The 16,517-nt window shown below is 43.3% G+C and overlaps 1 protein-coding gene and 1 pseudogene across 3 annotated transcripts in view; both read left to right on the top strand.

Annotated features, from left to right (window-relative positions):
• The window catches only part of LOC100941173 (extracellular sulfatase Sulf-1), a 178,219-nt gene extending 162,952 nt beyond the window's left edge, over nucleotides 1-15,267 (top strand). The window contains exon 22 of one of the 2 annotated variants that reach the window (XM_003797255.2): nucleotides 12,883-15,267. In XM_003797255.2, coding sequence (XP_003797303.1) covers nucleotides 12,883-12,913 — 31 coding nt within the window. In that variant the 3' untranslated portion in view covers nucleotides 12,914-15,267. The remainder of the gene's footprint in view (nucleotides 1-12,882) is intronic. The other variant, XM_003797256.2, reaches the window with a different exon arrangement.
• On the top strand, nucleotides 3,325-4,313 carry LOC100941694 (annotated as a pseudogene). Its single transcript, XR_002775103.1, has one exon. The product of XR_002775103.1 is annotated as an HCLS1-associated protein X-1-like (transcript).
• Nucleotides 15,268-16,517: the final 1,250 nt, after the last annotated feature.

The raw sequence follows: 16,517 nt of genomic DNA on the forward strand, positions 1-16,517 counted from the left end.
AAGACGTTTCTGAAGTATAACTTCATATGTGGCCCTAACACTAAATACTGACTTTACAGTTGATTTATGATGCCCTCAGCTTATAGCTGGGGGTTGCCTGTCTAGGGTGCTTTTACTTTGGTCATGAAAGAGGAAAAGGGTTACTTGAGACATAAGCCTGGACAGTGCTGAGTCAGAGTCAGTTTTCACAAGGTCAGCCCTGGACAGCTTTGAAATGATGAATGATTCGCTCCACTTTGAGGGTAATTTAATGACAAGCCTCTTTCCCTTTCCCCAACCCCTGACACAATCATTGGTTTCTGAGGTCATTTTGATGTAGGTGACTTCAGCGGTTGGACGTATGTGTGCAGGGGTCACAGGGTTATTTTCCTTCCAAGCTCCTTACCAAAGAGCAGATTGGAGGATACTCCATAATTCAGAGTCAGTGGCACTCTCGTGGGCGTCTCTCAGGTGATATCCATGTTGCTCAGGAAATTTTGGCACAGGGTGGCTGAGAGAGCATCTGCCTAGTCACACCTGGGGACCTACCAGACACCTCAATGCAATTTGATGTGGCCTTCCCTGTTCAGGGTGTCTTGGAGGATGGAACGGGAACTGCCTGTGCGGCCTTGCTGGGAAAACAGCTGTCTCCTGAAGGGCTCACATCGCCGTCCGGTCAAGGTTGCTAGGGTGTAGGTCAAAGCCCTCCAATGATGGCACCATTCATGGGGGTTGAAAGCCTTAATTCTTTCAGCTTTTAATGGTTTTAGAAAACTAATTGAGGTATATTTTTAATCATGGACATTTGATTACGAAAAAACTTGAGAGAAACAACAACCAGACCTGAAGAATTCAAAATTTGAAAATTCAACCGAGCATGTTAGAAAATTCATGTTGTCCAAGATGGACGAAAGAAATAACTTTTACGCTGCTTTCTTTAGGTTGGTTTTCAAAAATTAATCTTTAGGCTTATTTAGAAAGAATCTTCAAAAATCGAGTTTGTTCCCTGTTCAATTTCTTTTTGTTTCCTCCCTCCCTCCCTCCCTCCCTTTCTCCCTCCCTCCCTCCCTTCCTTCCTTCCTGTCTCTGATGCTATTTCTTGTGCTCAAGGTGGGGGCGGTGGAAATGCTTTGCTTACTCACACTGGTCATTTTCCAGTGAGGACGGGCACAGCTCAGACAGTGGCACCAGTGACTCAGGAACTAATTTTTGGCTCGATTTGACAGCAGTAGCTTCTAGCTGTGTTGCAGAATAGGAAAGGCTCAACAGGTTGCTGGGTGTTTGTTTTTCCCACTGCATCTGAAAGCTGACGCTGCTGCCTTGGATGTCCAAGAAGCGCTCCTGGCAGCCGCGGCCCTGCCTCCCGCAGCCGTGCAGGGCAGATGGTGGGGTGTTGGCAGCCTTCCTCTGACAGGGCTGCTTCCTGATGCTTCCTGATGCTTCGCTACAGCCTGCCCAGCTAGCAGAGACCTCACCGAGCTCCACCCTCAGCAACCACGCCCCGTCCACACTGCTTTCCCTTATTTTCATTCATCTCCCTCATAGCAACAAGATGGCTGGGGGGGGACACAGCTGTGTGTCAGTGGCTGCTCACTGCTGCAGTCTGGGCGTGGGTGCTGGGCCAGACTGCTCTGAGTTCAAATCCCAGCCTCACTGCTGAACATGCTTAGAACTGGCAAACCCCAGTAATGGTGGGTATCGTCAGTGAAATAATACAGGATACAGGATACAGAACATTCGTGTGGATAAGACAGTGTGTGACGGGGAATAGGAAGGGATGCAGAGTCCAAAGGATGTTAGCATATTGTATAAGAGAGAAAAAGTTACTGGTCAGCAGCACCACGCCTCCATCAGCAGTCATCGCAACAGGGAGGTGAGCTCAAGTCCATTTTCTGACCTGCCAGAACCTTTCTCTTGAGATGAGAAGACAATCCCAGACCTTCACACCTTGATCTACATTTCTCTAACAAAGCTTCTCCGGTTCTCTTCCCCCTGTCATGTCTCAGGGACTCTGTCTTATTTCCAAACTGCCTCGCTGGTGCTGTTGGACTTTTTTCTGCTTCAGGTAGTTAAACAGACGATGAGACAAGGGCAGGGTTTGGAGTTAAAGGGCTGCAAGTGAGGCCAGCCTTCTAAGGCAATGAGGAGTTGTGGGGTGAAGGTTGCCGGGTGTAGGTCAGAGGCAGGGCCACTGGGGGAGCCTGTGGGTTTGCCCCCTGCGCAGAGGTGTGTCGTGGAGGGGCAAGTAGGCACTGACATCCCAGCCGTCCCAGCCACAGCTTCCCTGAATGAGCTGTAGGACCCGGGGCAGTGGGGGCAACAGTGGCCACTCTGGTCAGGATCAAAGTTAGACCCGAGTTGGTCTAAGCGCTCAGAGAATATTCATCATTTTTTTTTCTTACTCATCTAGCGGTGATGCTACTCCCAGTTCCTTGTTTTGTGTGCCGTAGAAGGGGGAGCTAGAGGTAGCATGCGCACAACTCTGCAAGATGCTTCCCAAACTGAAGAATGGAATTTATCTTAATCAGTCTCAATATTTAGAGGGGAAACGATAAGGAAAAATTCCTCTTCTTTCAGCCATTCAGTGAATAAATTAAGACAGCAAGAATCTAAATGACCACCACGCACAGATTGGGAATTGTAATTCTAATGCACAGTGCAAAGTGCACTGGTGGGGAATTCCTGGAATACCTCACTTAATAGGAGCAGTGGCCCAGCCCCAAGTCACCCTAAGGAATCAGAAGACACTTCCCAAAGAGGTCGCATCCCTGCCACATCCTGAAGACAGCCTTGGGGCAGCCTAGGCACAGGAGAGAAAGGAAGTCAGCCCAGCTAGAAGAGACCACAGGCAGAGGGGAGGTTTGCGTGGGGACTTAGGAGGAGTTAGTGAGTACGAGGGAGTGGCAGAGAGGGACAAACTGAAGAGGCCACCAGAGCCTGGCTTATGTGAGGTGACAATACAACGTATCTTCCAAACAGGGATATTTTTTGACCATGGGTAGGAGTACTAAAAAATAATTGAAATTATATAAATTTTAATGTATGTATTTACTGAAAAAATGAATTAGTCACTAGATCTGTGCAACAGCTGTGTTTACTTGTTAATCTCTACACTATACTATTTTTTAAATAAAAATTTTGGACAAACGCTAAACTGAACTGGATGCCAGTACAACAGACTTAAACTGGGACCATCCTGGCAAAACCAGAAAATTTGATCATGCTGGTCACAGAGTACAGCAAAGAATTTTGAATGCAATAGGGAGAAATTTTAGAGTTTTAAAAAAGGAGAAATAGGCGAATCGGCAGCCAGAGAAGTTCTAAGGTTCGGGTCCCAATACGGGAATGAGCCTCTCTGATATTTTCCGGGGGTTTTTTGGCTTTCCCGGACCTCAGAGGTGAGAGTAGGTTCAGCTTGAACAAAGAGATCCCTTTTTTGGAGGAATGACGCGAGTGAAGATGAGGATGAAGAAGAGGAAGAAGGAGCTACGTGGGGCTGTGGGAGCCCAAGATTTGATGGTCTCCAGTCCCCTGAGGAATTTGGCTTCAGCTTCAGATTCAGTCCAGGAGGAGGGATGCGTTTCCGTGATAACTTTGGCTTTGATGACCTAGTACGAGATTTCAATAGCATCTTTGGCGAGATGGGGGCCTGGACCTTGCCTTCCCAACCTCCTGAGCTTCCAGAGTCAGAGATACCTTGTGAGAGACTGCGGAAGAGACAGACACTTCGGGACTCAATGCTTAAGTATCCAGATAGTCACCAGCCCAGGATCTTTGGGGGGGTCTTGGAGAGTGATGCAAGAACTGAATCCCCTAAACCAGCACCAGACTGGGGCTCCCAGAGGCCTTTTCAGAGGTTTGATGATATTTGGCCTATGACCCCCTATCCTAGAGCCAGAGAGGATAATGTCTTGATTCCCAGGTCTCCCAGGAGGGTCTTGGCCCAGTTCTACAGCCCCAGCCCAAATCCTATTTCAAGAGCATCTCTGTGACCAAGATCACTAAGCCAGATGGGGTAGTGGAGGAACGCCGGACTGTGGTGGACAGTGAGGGCCGGACAGAGACCACAGTAACCCGACAAGAAGGAGACAACAGTCATATAAGTGATCTAGAGTCACCAAGGCCGCCAGTCCTGGATGATGCCTTTTCCATCCTGGATTTATTCCTAGGACGTTGGTTCCGGTCCCAGTAGCCTTCGGATCTTTCCCACGTCCCACCAGTTGCCCGTTATCAATAAGCTTAGCTTCTCCTGCCATCTCAGGGGCTTGGGCATGTGGAACAGTGAATTGGGGGTATGTCAGTATGTCACCCAGACTGACCAATAAAACTTTATTTATGCTAAAAAAAAAAAAGGAGAAATAATATGAGAGGATTTAGGGTAATCAGATTCAGTAATAGTTGTGACAGTAGTTTTATGGGTCAGGTTGGGATCTACTTCTAACTCTATCACTTCCCAATCTGGGGACCAAATTAACAGTATTGCATTAATTCACTGTATTCTGGATGGTTTACATGTAACTCTCACTGTAACTTTGTGAGGTCAGAATTATTATTACCTTCATCCTACAGATGAGGAAATTAAATCCCAGTGATTTAATTTCCCAAGATTATACAGCTAGCAGATGGCAGAATTCAAACCCAGGGAATCTGTTTCTAGCACATGCTATTAAATTCTCTTGGACAATTTAACCTCTTCTATTCTGACTTAATTTTCTCATCTGTAAAAAGGTGACAGTAACACATTTACATGTTAATACCTGAGCATTACATGAGATAATACCTGAAAAGTAAGCCCTGAATTAATGTTGTTATTCTGTCGTGGTGCTTGATTATAAATTTGAATAACAAGAGATAAATTATAGCAAAGAGCCCTGGAATTTTGAAGGACATTTACCTTCATCTTGATGGATGATAAAATTCGCAGTTTTATTATCATTTAAGTATTAAGATAGAAAGTTGTGCATTTTACCCATAAGCCAGTATATTATTTTAATCAGCCAATGACTGTGCAGTGATTCATCTATAGATAAGTGATATGTCTCATATTTTTTTCTATTTCTATACTGCCTTCCTAGTTGAACATTCGTGCCTTTGATTTGTGAAATAAATAGCTGTTCTTGAAATTCATCAATAAAACTATGTAGATTAGAATTTATAGTCTTGGCTCGGCACCTGTGGCTCAAGCAGCTAAGGCGCCAGCCACATACACCTAAGGTGGCAGGTTCGAATCCCCAGTCTGGGCCAAACAACAATGATGGCTGCAGCCAAAAAAAAAATGGCCAGGTGTTGTGGCGGACGCCTGTAGTCCGAGCTACTTGGGAGGCTGAGGCAGGAGACTTGCTTGAGCCCAGGAGTTGGAGGTTGCTGTGAGCTGTGATGCCATGGCACTGTACCCAGGGGGACAGCTTGAGGCTCCGTCTCAAAAAAAAAAAAAAAAGGAGACTCTGTCTCTTAAAAAAAAAAAAAAAAGAAAGAAAGAATTTATAGTCTTCTGTGCCTAGCAAATGCCTTTAAACAGGTATTTACGATTGCCTTTTTGATATTGTGCAGGACATCAAAATCAGAATCTCTGAAAGTTCAAAGCCTGTCAGGAGCATCTAGCCTTTTATTTTTTTCTTCTCTGCTGCACAGTAGAAAAATAAGAGTTGTCTTGGGCTACACATTAACTACACAAATACCAATGAAAGCTGATGAGGAAAGAAAAGGTCTGTGAATACTTTTTGTATATCTGACGCTACAGATAAGCAAAGAAAGTCTTCACAAAATCATCATGTGGCCCGTGGGCCACAGGTTGGACACCCCTGGCTAAATCAAATTTCATTTCACACTAAAACATATGTTTCAAGCAGCATGAAAATCACCCAAGAAGCGTTACAGATTCAGTCCCAAATATTGCAAACTCTGGGCTTCAGAAAAAACCGAGAGATCACACAGAAACACGGAAGGGCTGTGACATAGGAGTGCTGATACTCTGTTGAGGCTCTTTATCTGGAGAATTAAATTAGCACCATGAGGAATGAAACGTGGGGAGAATAGCTGTGTTAAAAAAACATATCCTGCCAGACAGCAGCAAACAAGACAGTGATGCCTTGTGATTTGCTGGTCGGACCATTACTTGCTTCATGAAAGTAGAGACATCTACCCAAGTGAAATTCAGTCTGCTGCTGAGCACAGGTTCCAGAATCAGATACCAACGGACGCTGCAAAGGTCGGTGTGAGGAGACCCAGAGGAAGGGCAGAAAGGCCCACTGCTGGCAGGCAGAGAAGGTGCTGAAACAGGGCTGGGGAGAAGGGACACACCTTCTAGGAATAAACAGCAAACACCAAGGAACGAGAGCGTCTGGGACTTTTAGGAAGTTGTACTTGTTCTGTGGCCTAAAAGTGCAGGGGTCAGAGAGGCTGCAGGAGTCATCTTTAGTCTATAGAAACAATCCTTGCTGCTTCTTAAGATGCCATTAGCACATGGTCATTATAGCACAGCTTCAGCAAGGGTTGAAATTCCACAGAAGCTGATCTCTAAGTTCCCATCTGCAGAGGGCAGTAAGATGTATTTACATGCTTATGTTTCTCAAAGCAAGTAGTGTCACCCAAAAAGAAATGTGACAGCTTGAGACCCACAGATGTTCTTGAATTTCTCTGAGTGGTTTCCTAACTTTTCTGTTTCTGGGTTTGAGTGAGAAATACCTGTAACTTGAAAGCATCGCTATTTATTCCCAAAATTCACTTTGCAGGACAAACGCACCTATACCTTTCTTCTCTGAATAAATAACTCCGCCCCCCCCCCCCAGAAAAGGTTTCCTATTGTGAGCTAAAGACTGGAAGGAACCAGGACAGACACATGAAAATTTTTAGTTCCAGAGCCTAATAAGTTCTCCACTTTCTATTTTGATATAACTTTACAATTATAGAAAGTTTGCAAGAATAGTTCCAAGAAATTTTAACCCCTTTGCTTCTTGTTTTTTCTTGTTCTCCACGTGCTTTTTTTTCCTGAATCATTGGTGAGTGATTTGCAGACATCGTATCTCTTTTATACAAATGCTTTAGTAAGTATTTCCTAAGAACAAAACATCCTCTTACATCACCGTTGTGGATTTGTCAAGATCAGGCAGTTTGACGTGGTTACACTGCTATTATCTAATCCACATTCCATAGTCAAATGTTACCAGTTGTCCTAATGTTGTCATATTCACAATTTTTTAGTTTCCTTATTTTTCGGACCCAGATTACAATCTGGAATCATACACTGCAGTAAATTGTCACCTCTTTAATGATCTTTTCATGGGGAACACTTCCTCAACTTTTGATTATCAGTCATATCTTCAAAAGGACAGACCTGTTATTTTATAAAATATCCCTTAGTTGGGGATTGATGTTTCATCATATTGGACCCAAGTTGTGCCCTGTTGGCAGAATCCAAAAGTAACATTGCAGTCGTGGGATATCTTATCAGGAGCTGTGACATTTGTTCCATGGTATTACCTTTGAGTACTTGGCTAAGGTCTGCTTAGTTAATCCAGTATGAAATCATGAGGATTTTTCTTTTATAATCAATACAGAATTTATCTACTAGAGGTTGTAGGTATTCATGATTCTTGTCTGAATCATTTGCTATTAACGTTATGGCTGCAAATTAGCAGGGTTTTCCAACTCTATTGTTCCTCCTGCCCCCCTTGGGTAGTATTCTACCAAAAGAGGGGATTTCCCTCCTGTTACTTACTTATATTGATATTGACTCAGGTCATGGTTTTATTTCATGGATTTTTTTGCTGTCATCATTTATTCCGGTATTATTTGATCACCATCTTCGGTTTGGCCACCGAGGTCTCTTAGCTGTCTTCTATGTGCCTTTGAAGTGTCCCCATCATTTTCTGAGCACTTCCATGCTTTCTGGCCTAGCGATATGGTCCTAGTGATGCAGCATATTTATTTTTCCCACCTACATCTGGGATCAACCATTTCCCTAAAGGCCCCACTTTATTTTATTTTATTTTATTTTACAAGACAGAATCTCAGCGTCACCCTCATAGTAGAATAGTAGAATGCTATGGCATCATAGCTCATAGCAACCTCAAACTCCTGGGCTCAGAGATCCTCTTGCCTCAGCCTCCTGAGTAGCTGGGACTACAGGCAACCGCCACAATGCCCAGCTAGTTTTTTAGAGACAGGGTCTCACTGCTTCTCAGGCTGGTCTCAAACTCCTAAGCTCAGACAATCCTCCCGCCTCGGCATCCCAGAGTTCCACTTCCTTTTAGGGGAGAACAGCATTTGGACACCAAGATCTGTGTGTGAGGAATTTAAAATTGCTTTTGAGGTGACTTTGCATCTAGACTCTTTGGGTAGATGGAGCTAAGGTATACAGCCACATGAATTGACATCTATTCCTGTACCTACAGACACATGTAAATGGAGATATGTATCATTGAATGCACTAATACTTCCAATACACTAGTCTATAATTATCTGTAGTGGGTTTCCTGAGCACTTAGCTGTTTCATCTAGGTTTTAAAATTTATTTGCATTAAGGCTTGCAAAGTAGTCCCTTGTGTTTTTGATTTTGTATGTTCCAGTGATTTTTTTTTTAACATTTACTGGTTTATCATAAAGGATATTATAGAAGATACAAATGAACAGCCAGAAGAAGAGGTGCATAGGGTGAGGTCCGGAAGAGTCCTGAGGGTAGAAACTTCAGTCTTGATAGAGTTTGGAGTGCACCCCCCTTGGCCGGGAAGCTCTCTGAACTCTGTGGTGTAAGGTTTTTATGGAGGTGCCATTACTACACGGGCATGATTGATTAAATCAGTGGCCATTGATGGTTGATTCCATCTCCAGTCTTTATCACCTCTCCAGAGGTAGGCGAGTGGCGCTGAAGAGCTCCACCACTTTCATCATCCCTACAAATGATCAGCCCCAAGCTAAAGCTGTCCAGGGCCCATCATCTCCTTGGTATATGAGACATAACCCAGGCAATTAGAAGGGTTTTAAAACTCTGTGTGAATGCGGGGTAGAGACCAATACACATTTCTTATGTTTCAGGCCAATCCTAAAAGTTAAAATGTACTGACACATTCCCAGAATCTCATTCTGCCATTAATAACTAGTCCAGCCCATCATCACTTCATGTGAATGTCTCGCAGGGTGAGGCCCCTCAGACTTGTAAGCTTCTGCTGGATCTCATCAGGTTCCTAAAGCAGGCGTGGCCTCAGTAACATAAGCCCTCACCCTTTCAGGCATGTGGTGTAACTGAGCCAAGAGACCATGTCATCTCTTGCTCTGAGCCCCTTTGGAAGCATTGATGTAATATTGGATTTCCCTCATTGCATGACCCACTTATTCTTTTACTTTCATACATTATTTTTCCTTCTCTCTGTTTGTGGCCAAACTTGTCCACCTTTGGAAGCTTCAGCCTTTGTGCTGCTCTAGACTTCAGGCAGCAATGCTAGTCAAGCATTACTACTAGTCTAGCAATACTAGTCTAGCAAGTACCTCCCACTCAACCTGCTCGTATTCATAGGTGCAAAAGTACCAAGCTGTTTTTACTACCAGTCATAAACCCACACTCACTGTCAACTCCAATTTTGTTAGATGGAGTGAAGGCACAACCCCTCTTAGGTCCTTGGGAATCCTGACATAGTTTTAAAGTATAGTTAGTTTCCTGTTTTGTAATCATCCCCACTTCTAACACCTGCAGTCATATCCCTACATCAGATGGGAAAAATAGTTGAGGTGATGTGGAGAAGAATCACATAGTCACACCAGCCTACTCCCCTACACTCTCCTCCTCATCTTCCTGAAAAGCAGAGAACTCTGTCCCTGGAGGCCCCTCCCTCCGCCCCTTCATGTGGAGCACGAATGAATATAACCAACCCTGCATGTCTTTCACTCCCCCATTATATTCTGCAAATGTTCTAACACCCATTCCAGTTCTCTGTTAAACCATTACTCTAAGAATAACATGCAAGGCGGTCTGTCCACTGGGTATGAAATCTCTTTGCCAACTTTGAACACCAAGGGCTGTGAAATGTGTCCTTTAGTCTTGAGAAATGTAACTTGGTGGTCCAGCATGGTACAGTATCTCCTGTTCCAATCCTTTCATAGTATTTTGAGCGTTTGCATCTACCTCTGGGTGTGCAAAGCCCAGTGTGGAGTAAACTCTCTGTTCTTGTCAGCACCCATGGATCACCCTCGGGGCCACTGACATCGGTCTGCAGTAATTCACTTGCCCCTGTGGTGAGGCCTTCCCCAGGGGACTCTGCCTCATAGTCCTCTGCAGTCTCTGGTGTCTTGTTGGCATTGTGTGGGACAGTCCCGACTTAGCCCATCTCCTCGTGGCTGCAGCTCCCCTTCTCCACTCATGTCAGGGACCCCAGTGGCCACCTCAAGGAAGTGCACCAAACTGGTTCCAATAATATTCCAGTAAATATTCGTATTTTTTTTTCCAGATTTTGCAGCACTTTTAATGCACAAAGCAAAGTAATAGGCTGGGGGGTATTCGTATTGATTTTATACCTATCCTGGACTGAATATCTCCTATTTTGTTTCTGTGTATTTCATGTTGCATCTTCTTTAGCTTCTTTACGAAGGGGGATCTCTCTTTTCTTTTTGCTTTGGAACTTAAGAGTGTATTTTTGTACTACTGGTTACCTTTGTACTTACACACTTTTAACGCCCCAGGCCCTGTTTTCTTATTTAACCTTTTACTATCTCTTTGGCCAGTTTTAATGGCCTTTGCCAATGTTTGCCTGAGTCATATTCAGCAGCTTACTCTTTCATCTCTTCTACTTCTCCCCCATTTCTAGTTGCATTATTTCTTTGTCCTATAAAACACACACATTATTTTTTTCACTCTTCTTCTACCCTTGTCTTTCTCCTAAATCTGATAAAGATATAAATCCTCGCCATCAACCCCTTTGCTGAAGTTTCCCCCTTGATTTCTTGGTCGCATAAAGCTGTCCTCTAGAACAGTGTTTTTCAAATTTTTTTTTATCTCACAGCACATTGGAAACTATAGTTAAACTTCCTCAGCTCACTTAAATTATGTTGATAAAAAGAGTAAAAAAAAAGAAGAAGAAGAATATACTTGCTGTGCTTTGAACATCTTCCTAAAATAATTAATGATCTTTAAAAGTGTTTATGGCACACCAGTGTGCTGCTCTAGAAGGCTGTTCAAGAAGAGCTGGTTTCCAGCTATTTCTCTGTATTTGTGCTACTTGGAGAAGGAGAGCTTGGTGGGTATAAGATCCTTGGTTCATATTGTAATTTCTGCCTTGAGATAGTTTTTCCATCCCCAGATGCTTGACTGAGAATATTTAGTTCACTTACCACTAATGTGCTATCGTTTTCACTTTGTGGTTTATTGTGGTGGGGGCCGCGTTTAGATGAAAATTCTTTACATTTTGAATATAACAGTCTACACCTATTCCTTCTGCACCCCTCGTAGTGCCAACAAGCGAGCCCCAGACCGCAGAAGGCACAGGACGGATTAGTTTAGAGTCAGATTGTACAGAGTTAGGCTACTTTTGTTTCGTGGATTTATTTTATTTCATGAATCTACATGAATCTACAAGCTTCCTAGTTAAAGCCAATTCTGTCAGCATAACCAAGACCTTTGTCTTCACCTTCTTGTTAGTATCGGCAGGTGGGAACGAGACAGGTTGTAGGTCCTCCAATATTTTTTCTCTTTTCTTCTTGCAGGACCTGAAATCTATCCCCCTTTTGCTTCGTGCTTTCTTTACCACCCAATTTCCAAAGGGTATTTATTTCTCCCTTCCTTTGTGCCCTTTTTCTGCCAGAAGAAATGCCTTTCGAAGACTTCTGAGTCACATCCTTATTGTCAGTGCTGTGACTTTCCAGGGCTCTTTATGGTACTTGCCTAATACTTGAGGTTGCCGCTCTTTCCAGGAATGGCCTCAAATCAGTCGTAGACGTCTCTCCCCTCTTCTCTTTTCCATCCTGTTTTCTCAGAGCTGTGGCCAAAGTGTGACATCCAGCTCTGCTGGGATTTGGCATTAACTTTATTTTTACTTACAGGTGATCTGAAGATGGTGTCATTCTCTATATTCCAGTTTCACTGCCTGTGTGGGTTTTGTGTGGTTTTCCCCACTCCTCTTGCTGAGCTGTAGTGCTTGGTGGGTAGTTCATTGCCTTAATCCAGACTTCTTCTTTCTGAATGGCCGTTGGGCACAACTAGAAATAAATATTGTTTTCTGCAGGATGGTAGTCATCCTAGAGCTGGAGAAAGTTCTGAGGGAGAGAAAGCTGGTGCATTCTTTGCATACGTAAAGTCTAATTTATCAGTGGTGTCAATTTATCTAAGGCATAAAGAAACTGTTAGGTCCAAAGGAAAAAAAAACAACCAGGTCCAAGCATTTAATTGGAAGAGTTTAATTGCCTTCAAGTTCATTTTTATTCCCAGTGTCAGGGAGTAGGAAATAAAAACATCCTACTAAGCGCAGCCTACTATGTGGAAGTACAGGCTTTAAATTACATGCGGCTTCACCCTGAGCCCTGTAAGTGGTAACGGTGTTACCAGCAATACTCCCACACAGAAGAAGGACCAAGACTCAGACTCACTCATGGGCTCTCCTGGTTACAAAGTTGATTGCAGTGAAGCCAGGAGTGAAACCGAATCCCCTCACCCGGGGACACTGCCACTTCCCGCACAGCCACGTTTGGTCATGCACGTTTTCACGTATTTGGTCTGTTTTCCAATCTGTTGTCATTCAGTCATTTTCATAACCTAAACCCACCCCTGATTAACACTGCCAGGGGAAAATGCTTTTTGGTGTTATATTTTTAATTGATTTGCTCTGTTAAATTAAAAAAAAAAAAAGGCTAAGTTGCTCGTCCAGAGAAGTAGGAAACATTTTCTCCACTAACGATTTACCTTGGTCTCTCTTTTCACAGAGGACAGTTATGGGATGGATGGGAAGGTTAACCCTCCCAGCCTCACTGCAGACATCAGCTGGCGAGGCCTGGAGGATCTATACAGTGTGAACAAAAGCATCTATGAGTACAGACAAAACTACAGACTTAGTCTGGGTGACTGGACTAATTACTTGAAGGATGTAGATAGAGTATTTGCACTGCTGAACAGTCACTATGAGCAAAATCAAACAAGGCAGACTAAACCTGCTCAAAGTGACAGGTTCCTGGTTGTCTCTGCTGAGCTCCCTGTGCCAGGCGAGATGGCGTCCGCTGAGTCAGATGAAGCCCTGCGTCCCGTGGTCGGGGAAGCACCTCATCTGACCTTGCCAGCCGACCTTCAAACCCTGCCTTTGAACCAGCCAACTTTAAGTCCAGAGAGTAAACTTGAATGGAATAATGACATTCCAGAAGTCAATCATTTGAATTCTGAACACTGGAGAAATAGTATAAGTGAAAAACGGATGGGGCGTGAAGAGATCAATCATCGTGACACCGATTTCAGTGGCAACGGCATGACAGAGCTGGTGCCGGAGCCCAGCCCCAGGCTGCAGGCCATCAGCAGGCGCCAGAAAGAACTTCCCTGGGATGGTGGATTAGGAGAAGATATTTTTGAAGATCAGCTGTACCTTCCCGTGCATTCTGATAGAACCTCTGCTCACCAGACTGTCACCGAGTCCACCGTGGAGCTACCTATTAACAACAGCACGGTGGAGGGGAGGCCGATCAATGGGGAGGATCACGAGGGGAGTGTACAGCATCCAGAGGGCAGCGCCTCCTCTCCGCTCTCCTCTGATTAGATCAAATTGTTCCTTTTACCCTGAACACAGTATTCCTTTTTAACTTTTTAATTTGTAAACTAATAAAGGCAGTCACAGCCAGCAACATTCCGAGGAACGTCGGTACAGCACAAGTTAGTGTGCGTGTGAGGAAGCAGCGTGGTGCCCACGGAGACTAACTCGCTGTTAGAATTCACCATTTGCCAAGAGTAGGAAGGAAGGCTGGGGATTTTTTGGTTGTTTTTTGTTTTCACTAAAACAGTATTATCATTGGAACGTTGTAGGGACCCGTATATAAATGTTATCCCATCAAGATGGCTAGAATGGTGCCTTTCTGAGTTTCTAAAACAGGACACTCCAGTGAATTTTTCAACCCACTCCCACCGCCTGCACGATGAAGTTTTAATTCTTTTTTAACCACTGGAATTTTTTGCAATGCCACAGTTTTAGTTCAATGATTTTGCACTTTGAGGTTAGAATGCCAGTCTATTTGGTTAGAATTATTTTTTTATTTTTACAGGCTTATTAGTCTTACTGTTTGTGGTCAATGGGACAAAGTAAAATAGACCCCTCCCTCCCAAGGAGGAGACACAATATGGATCACATATTGTTTAACATGTGCTTTTGCCAGAAAAATATTGCATGCATTTACCTCGACTTGCTAAACTTGATTAGCAGAAAGACACGGCCAATAATGTTGGTGGTAAAAATAAATAAGTAAGCGAGACACAGATCGCCTGCTCGCTCCGCACCTAACCTCAACGTGTTCATCATACGCTTAAGACTGCTCAATTTTAGTTATTTTCTTGACAGGAGAAAAAGAACTGAAGATCTTTTAGTTTCATCTTTATTTTGCTTTCTTGGCCTGGGTCATAAGCTTAAGTGTGGACAAAATACATTTAGTTTTGAATTGACACAAGGAATTTTTTCCAATAAAATAAAATCAGGAATGTTCTATAATTTAAACATGCCATAAGGGAGATTAATTCACTTAACATTGTGTTATAGGATTATTTTTAAGGCCTTCACCAAGTTCCGATTCTTTTTAAAGACATAGTCCAAAATTACTTTTGAAAATCTGTATTCTTGAAAATATCATTGTTTTGTTTTGGATTTTTAAATGCCAACCGAAGGATTACCTCACAGAGAGTCCTCAGTACCCTGTTCGGCTCCCCAAGAAGATTTTTTGTTGTTGTTTAGCTTAACAGTGATTTTTTTTTTCATTTTATTTTTAGATAATTCAGTTGCTAAGATAAATTGTTTTCTTTAAATGTTTAAGGTAAACTCTTTCAAAGAAAATTTAATATGTCATAGTTGAAGCTTTGGTAACTTTAAGTCTTCATCATAGACTCTGTACATATGTTAAAATTAACTAGCTGCTTCTCAGATATGTGTGTCATCGTTTGGATGGCAAAATAAACATATTTATGGTCATGAATGATGTGCTTTGTAAAAAGATTTCAAGTTATTAGGAAGCATACTGTGTTTTTTAAATCTTGTATAATATTCTGTGATACTTTTATAGAACAACTCTGGCTTCAGGAAAGTCTAGAAGCAATATTCTTGAAATAAAAGGTGTTCAAACTTTACCTGTTTCAGCAAATTAAGTTAACCTGTGGGACATCCATGCCTTATGAGTAAAATCCTAGCCTCAACTTACATGACTCAACAGCAGCCATGCTTATAAAATTGACCCCAAATCAGTGCATTATAGAACACACTCAGATTCATCATCTCAACCTGGATTTATCTCGTTGCTGTTTGGGAAGTGGGAGAGGTGGCAGTGAGGTGGTTTCTTGGGCATGCAACCTGGGCATTGTTTAATGCTCTCTTGTCACCACCTTGAAATCCTTGATAATCTTTTTTTTTTTTTTTTGAGATAAAGTCTACTCTGTCATCCTGAATAGAGTGCTATGGCATCATAGCTCATAACAACCTCAAACTCCCAGGTTCAAGGGATCTTCCTGCCTCAGCCTCTCAAGTAGCTGGGACTACAGGTGCCTGCCACAACACCTGGCTATTTTTAGAGACAAGGTCTCACCCTTGCTCAGGCTGGTCTCAAACTCGTGAGTTCAGGTAATCCCCTGCCTTGGCTTCCCAGAGTGCTAAGATTACAGGTGTGAGCCACTGCTCCTACCTGAAATCCTTAATGATTTTCAAACAAAGGCCCCGCATTTCTATTTTCCATTGGGCCCCACAAATTATGTAGCTGGTCCTGGGCAGCACAAATGGGTTTTTCAAAAGCAAAGAGTCAGCCCTACCTAAGACAGTTTGGATTCTTTTGAGACCATGAACTTTGGTGGAAACCTAACTACTCTCCAAGACCCCTTATTTTCTGATGCCAAATTCTATATGTTCCTTGCTATTTGTTAAAAATCTCCCAAGGAGATTTGGCCTTTGGGGTAGAGGGGCTAAGAATCTGTGAAATGTCCAGAGATTAGAAGGCTAAAACTAAGGTAAAAAGAAGGCAAAGGACCAGGAGAGCTGCCAATCCAATGCTTGGATAACTGAGGAAAACAAAGTTTCTTTACGAGAACATAGTCCAAGATAATAGTGTTGTCCAAAGGCCTGTCTTGGTGCCCCACTCCTTGTCCTTTCTGTAAAATGTGCCCAGACCAAATGTCACCATCCTGGGGAAAATTCTGTTTTAGTTCAATTCAGTCACTAACTACTGGAGCGCCCACTATGAGGAAAGGGCATGAGAGAGACCACATGTCTCCCAGGGCCATATTTCAGATCTTCAAAGGCCCTAGAGATTGGCTGGCCAACCCATCTTGCTTGATCTGGGAGGAAGCTGACACCTCGAAGGGCTGAGCTGCCCTCTCGTCTGCCCATTCC

The sequence above is a fragment of the Otolemur garnettii genome, unplaced genomic scaffold, assembly GCF_000181295.1.
Source record: "Otolemur garnettii isolate 467f Iridium unplaced genomic scaffold, OtoGar3 scaffold00113, whole genome shotgun sequence".
NCBI classification, from domain to species: domain Eukaryota; kingdom Metazoa; phylum Chordata; class Mammalia; order Primates; family Galagidae; genus Otolemur; species Otolemur garnettii.